The following is a 6,769-nucleotide window of genomic DNA, read 5'->3' on the forward strand; positions in this document are numbered from 1 at the left end:
GGGTTTCAAATCTTTTGGCTACACAATTTTAGGGATAATATTTTAGATATTTAGAACGTCAACTTCGATGGCAACTTTTTCTGACAAAAAAATATAAAAAAATACAAAATAGAGTTATAATATTTACATATTATAAAGTTTGTGGGGATAAAAACTGGTTCAAAACAAACATTAAAACCTTTGTAATCTTGAGCACAAAAATAACTATAATATCAGGCTCTTTATTAATGTTAGTTAGTGCATAATTAAGCATTAATTAACATGTAATACAGTGTTGACAACTTATTAAATGCAAAAAAAAATACAATTCAAAGCTGAATTACTGCAGGTCAAAAATCTTTAGCTAAGGCTTTACAGAACAAATAGACTTAAAACAAGAATTGTAATGGAAGCAGAGAGATCAAAACTATTCATTCACTTGTCAAATATTTAAAAGCTGGAGATCAGTGAAATGTGCTCCTATGAATGTATTTGACTAAGAAACTGTCCCATTTAAATATAAACAATGTTTTATCAATGACACTCTCATTAGCAGAAGAGCTTCATGAAGCAAATATCTCTCCAGGTTTCAATTAGCTAAACATTGCGAGGCCTTTTGGTGGCTGTGCCGCGATGATTTATTCCACAGAGAAACATCTGAAGTCATCAGCTACTGTATGCAAAAAGGGGAGGGTTTTAAAACACAAAGCAGAAAGCACAAGTGATTTATAATACCAGCAAAAATCATGAGTCAGCTGTGTGTGGTGATAAATTGGCCTAAGGAATATAATATTCTAGGAGCGGAGCTTCCTACTTCCCCTTATTGTGTTAAGTCGGAAAAATTAGATTTAGCTCTGAAATGAAACAAAAAATAATTCACAAATATTTGAGATTTAAAGGGAAAAAAGCAGTCAGGTTTCCTGTATTTACTAAAGGGTTTGAGTGAAATCTCGTGATGCATGCGTCTTATGGCTGAACGAATGAGTAAATGGCAGCTTCGGCGACTTGACATCAGCGGGACCGTCAGAGCAGCTGCTGTGTCATAACTGATGAAAGCAATTTAAGCCCCGGAGGCTTAGCGGGAAGCTTCGCTGCACTTACGTCCGCCTCAGGGAAAACTTATAACTGCAGAACTGCTGACACTTTCATATTCAGCACTTCCCAATCCTGGACGGCAATGAAACGCACCACAAAGGATCAATTGCTTTATTGCTTCCGCCATCCTCGTTGTTTCGTGTGTTTGCCTCTGCTGTCGGGTCAATCGGCGTGTGCAGTTTACTGATCCGTTGTGTTGGAGGTTTTTTGGGTTAAAGTTTGGCGGCTTTGGTGAGACTCACTTCCTGTTTGAAGAGGTTCTGCCGGTTCTTGAGCGAGCGCAGTTTGATCTGCCGCTCCTCGTGTTCCAGCTCTGCGTCGGGCAGCTGGAAATAGGTGATGAGGTCATTGAGGGTTTGGAGCACCTCCTCCACAGGCAGGGCGCCGTGCACCCGGTTCTTCACACTCAGACAGTCGAGGTCTCTGTGACAGACAAAGAGAAGACCACAAAGGTTTAAGACCCCACATCGCATCCGATCTCCTAATTCTCTGCAGTCGGACGGCGAAAGAGACGAGAAGGAAGGAGGAGATGACTAACACAATGTTTAGCCCACAAGTTCATTCATGCTGAAATACTGATTTTCACTGGCCTGCCAGAAATAGCCCCAGCTGTGTGTGTGGGTGTGTGTGTGTGCAGAACACGTCACCATCATGAGAGCCTCTAGAGGAGACTCAGGGGGGCTTTGATAAAAGTGTCATCCGCTTACACATCCTCCAGCATAGCAAACCATGCATAGCCAAGTCTCTGTAGTGGAGGTCAGGGTTAGGAAAAGCCAAGAGGGAGCACTCATTGAGCTTTCCCCAAGATCCTGCACATCATGGGGCTCTTACATCGACAGTGTTGCTCATTCAGCTTGTCACTATATTTGATAACGCTTGACCTGTAGATGCAATAAGGCACTCCCCAAGGGATTGGCACTAGGGCTGTGGATTGTTACTTAGGAGCCAATCTGATGCAGTAAACCAATCACAAAACACAAAATCTTTAACATTGAGACGTTTATCTCCTTCACAATCCGCCGGAATTACGTTGATCGTGTTCACGGTGTGTTAAAGATTTTGTGTTTAAGCATCACCAACGATGCCTCAGGTGTTAAAGGGTTCATGAACTCCTGCCGCTCTGCAAAAACTATATCATGGAAAATGACACTTTTTGGGGCTAAAAACGACATAAAAAAAGGGCCACCAAAAAAAAGTAATATTACCAGATTAAAATTTGTCAATTTAAATACACATTTTTTTAAGTAACTTTATTATTTTAAATCTTGTACATAGACTAGCTTCATCTCGTAAATTTATGGCAATTGTTTCCACAAATTTAAGAGATTTAAAGTAATAAATCTATTACTTTAAATCTCGTAAATATACTAGTTTTTCTGTGAATTTATGAGATTTAAAGTTATAACTACATTTTTTTTGCTTGTTGTAAACTGGCCCTAATACATATCAAAATTATAAGATCAGTGGTAACACTTTTAAAATAGATCAAAAGATTATTGGAGAAGGACGTTAATGTAGAAGTGTCTAATAAACAAATTATCATGATTATTACTAAGATACTACAATTTTAGAACTGTAGATGAGCATCTTTGTGTAAAATTGAATGTAAAATTGTTCACTCCTAAAAATGTTTTTTTTTTCTACCAAGAAAAAGTTTTTTTTTCTGAAGTTCTGCACAGTACCCTCTACAGCTTTTGAAATGTTTTTTCTCCATTAAACAGAGTTGAAAACAACATCAGGTAATCTTTATGGCTCCAAATGCTGCATATTATTCTCTTGGATTTCTGGTACACCCAGACTGTAACTCTCACTCCCCATCGGTGGTCACACTCTCCATCTACACTCTCCAGATTGTCAGAAAGTCTTTGGGGTTCATTTGGGGTGTCAGGTTTTCAGCACATTTTGAATTTTCCAACTTGATTCATCATAATGAAGCCAAAGCTCTGCTAACATGACTATTCACTAATACAAGATGTTTTCCAAAAGCAAATCCAGATAATGATTCGGTTCGATTGAGTCATTTGCGCAATCACATCACCGTGTGCAGATGTGAGTAACGCCGTGGCAACAAAGGCTCCGAGCGCTGTGTACCTGATGAATCGGTTAAAGAGCAGCGTGGTGTTGCGGATGATTCGTGCAGCGCGGGACTCTTCGTGTTGGCAGCGCTGGAGGGTCAACCCGTCATCCATGTGACCCTCAGAATGTAGGCACGCCTGGTGAGACGTTCAGATGGACAGCAGAAATAAAAGAGAAATGTTGAAAGTGTGCAGAATCTGACTGTTTAGATACAAGTTTCTACACCACAGGCTGTTTGGTTGTGTTTGCACTGATGACACATCACATTACCGCACACACAATTCTATTATTTCTGCTGCAGTGGCAAAGGGAGAATGTTTACAGCACTGTGAAGGAGCCATGACCAACTCAATTAACTTATTACTCAAAAAAATTAATATCACTTTAATGAACTCAATGTTTCTGTGTGCCTTGCATCCAGTAACAATAAAACCTTGCGACACCACTCACTCTTCTCTTGAGAGGTCCGAGGCGGGCAGATTTGACATCAGGCGCCTGGTAGGATAGCCACAGACTCGTGGCCACATGCATGATGAAGCAGAGTGAGTCCCCGTATTTAATCTCTGCCACCCCCATGCCCTCAATGTCTCGCTTGGGGCTTTGCTCCAGCTTCTCCTGCACAGAGGGAGAGCAACATGAAATGCAAACGGGCACAGAAAGTGAAGAGAATCTGCTGTTTGTGGCCCCACCCATCACAAAAAGGGATGACTAATGACTTTTATTATATGGCATAATTCAAGCTTTAAATCCACTTTCTAAGAATCAATTATAGCCATGTACAAAAATATGGTGCTACACCCAACACAGCCAAATGGTCCTTTAGTGGCAGTTAGCAATTTCAACTCAATTAACCTCTATGTATTTTTTTTCACTGGTCTAGTAACTCTTTTAATTCTCATTGTCCTTCATACAAATGATGATTTTCCTGTGATGTCCGTGGGCTGTTCTTTTGTAAAGGCTTTACGGCAATTGTGGAATAAATGAACGACCCTGAAGTAGAACATGGATCATCCTGACAGAAAGCTGGAATTATTCCTTTATGTCTTTACACTCAGGGTGGGGGTTCGTACCTTAGAAGCTCTGAAGCAGAAGGCGGTGGAGACAGTGTCAGACCTCTCCCTGTCCTGCAGGACCAAACCCCTGTCCTCTGTCAGAGCCAGATAATGACCCGTAGTGAGGTGACGCAACCGAAAGGGCTGCCCCCAGCGGATGTGGCTCCCACTCCAGCTGAAGAGTTAAAAAAAAAATCAAGTTCACTTGATTGGCTTGTTTTTTCTTATTTTCACAAGAGATAATATAAAAGAATGTTCTGATACTAAAATGCTGTGAGCTGATAATTAGCAAGCAGGGATGCAACACAAATGAAAAGGCTGTTTAGAAAGTTCCAAAATGAACAGATGTGACAGGCGGCTGGGAGAGTGTATGACAAGGTAGTTTCAAAGATGAGAGGGAAAAGAGGAAATGGAGGGAGTTAGAAGGAGCCAAACGGCATCAAGTCTTGATAGGAAGAATGAGGATAACAGAAAAGTGATATGGAGAGAGAGGAAAAATGCTAGAAGATCCAGCTCAAAAATAGGAGGAGTGGATGATGGAGACAAAGGAGAAAATATCTAGTAAAAAAAAAAATAAAATGAACGTACCTGATTCGGAGAGGTTCCAGCCTCCATAAGGACCGTGCCTTGGCGCCTGCTTTACCCGTCTCATAATTGACTATCCTGCAATGATATGAGAATATTTTTTAAATCCTAAAAATCCATTCTATTTGCATTTTTTAGATCTGATCTCATTAGCATGATCAAAACTTTCCTTAAAAACCCATTGTGAATAACGCTAGGTTCACACTGGTCATTGAAGCGGCGCATAGCAGTGCGGAGCGGAGAGCACGCGGCATCCACTCTCTCCCGCAGTTCACACCACATGCGCAATTTGGTTGATAGAGGTTTTTTTGTTTTGTTTTGTTGGGTAAGTCAATAAATTGAATTTATTTTATTTATTTATAAAGCACTTTTTATATAAAAATACATCTCAAAGTACTGTACAGATAGAAGAAAGACCACAATAAAAACACACACAATATCTATATCTATATCTATATCTATATCTATATATATATATATATATATATATATAAATATATATATATATATATATATATATATATAAAAATTATATATAGATAGATAGATGTAATATTTATATACAAAAAACATTTAAATAAATTATTGGATAAAATTATTGGATGTACTGTTTTTTTACAGGGTTAAGACCATTTTTATTTGTAAAATTAAAAAAAACAAAAACCTCTAAGGTCATCCATCCTCACTTAAAAGACTCTCACCTCCCCCTGCAGCCTACATCTGTCACAGCCGTGTTCACCGACAAGATGTTTAACTCAAAGACATAAATAAGCACGGGAACACACAGGCTGCATCCTTCAAACAGAAACATGGCCGCTGATAAACTACACCACGCTCCCTATCAGTGATATATATGACTGGGTCTGGAGATAACGGAGAAAAGACGCCTCCGCCACCCCACAAACGATAGAAGCATGAAGTGTGTTTGAAACCGCCCCTGAAAAATGTGGGGTCTTCGAAAAGATTGCTGCTTCCAGTGGATTTCAAGGTCAACAGTGGGAGATTAAACGAAGAAAAAAGGGAATGTAATCCCACCCCCGCGTTCGCCGTGCTCCCTGCTAAAAATAGAGTGTGTGTCTGCGTCTGAGAGGAGAAAGCACATCTTCTGGCACCTGGACGAGTGTGTGTGTGGGTGCCCTCTGCTTCGACCCACTTCCTGGTGTGCCATTTTTATTTGGCCTAACTTTATCCGTGTTGACATCCTGTAGCTACAGTGTTGCCAAAAATAACTTCAGAGGCCATTTCGGCTCCCTGGAGGGCCAAGTGTTCAGCGCTGGTCAAGGAGATCCTCAGTTCACGCCGCATGCTGTGTGTTCTGGACAGGATCCGCACCTCTGCTGCTCTTCGCTCTGATCCGATCCTGGGATGGTTACCACCTCGTCGTGACCATGGAATAGACGCATCACGTGACCCCCTAACAGATAACCTAATGGAGGAGAAAAATGCATAACATTTGAGATTTGTTTTCATTCATTTTATGCCGCTTTTCGGACATTAGTATCATAAAAAGTGCAGTACAATCATAAAGTTTCTGCATTATATTTATTTATTATACAATATAAAACTATATCTTCATCGTTGCATTATTACATCTATAATTAAAAGGCTGTAAGAGAATGGCTTTGAGTTTCTGGAACTTTATACTTACAGCTAAGTGAGCTTCATAATTAGAATCATCCATCTGGAAGCACATTACCTCTGAAATGAAACAAACTAATCAGATTTGTTGAAGTCTTTACCTTCTTCGATGTTGCTACCGGAACAGATGGGATGGACGTTCCACAGAGTCTGCATGAAGGAGGCATCCACCTGGATGTTGCCATTGGAGATGGATAAGTGCTGCAAGACACATTTCATGTCGTTTATTAGTAGCACCTAAGAAACAGCATTGAGCGGTAAAATATGCAAACATAGCGAGGTGCTATAAAGTCCCAAATCTAAGGCTAAAAAATAAATAAATAATTGCAAACTGCAGCAGCTGG

General features: G+C 40.1%; 1 protein-coding gene across 7 annotated transcripts in view; it reads right to left on the reverse strand.

The window, feature by feature from the left end:
* The window catches only part of LOC112147146 (ryanodine receptor 3), a 125,664-nt gene that overhangs the window by 77,692 nt on the left and 41,203 nt on the right, over window positions 1-6,769 (reverse strand). For all 7 annotated transcript variants that reach the window (XM_024273339.2, XM_024273331.2, XM_036210114.1 and 4 more), the window contains 7 exons: window positions 6,527-6,626; window positions 6,120-6,213; window positions 4,791-4,865; window positions 4,221-4,377; window positions 3,601-3,765; window positions 3,166-3,287; window positions 1,317-1,497 (listed from right to left, as the gene is read on the reverse strand). In XM_024273339.2, coding sequence (XP_024129107.1) covers window positions 1,317-1,497; window positions 3,166-3,287; window positions 3,601-3,765; window positions 4,221-4,377; window positions 4,791-4,865; window positions 6,120-6,213; window positions 6,527-6,626 — 894 coding nt within the window. The remainder of the gene's footprint in view (window positions 1-1,316; window positions 1,498-3,165; window positions 3,288-3,600; window positions 3,766-4,220; window positions 4,378-4,790; window positions 4,866-6,119; window positions 6,214-6,526; window positions 6,627-6,769) is intronic.

Source organism: Oryzias melastigma, linkage group LG22 (assembly GCF_002922805.2).
Source record: "Oryzias melastigma strain HK-1 linkage group LG22, ASM292280v2, whole genome shotgun sequence".
In the NCBI taxonomy this organism is placed as follows: Eukaryota; Metazoa; Chordata; class Actinopteri; order Beloniformes; family Adrianichthyidae; genus Oryzias; species Oryzias melastigma.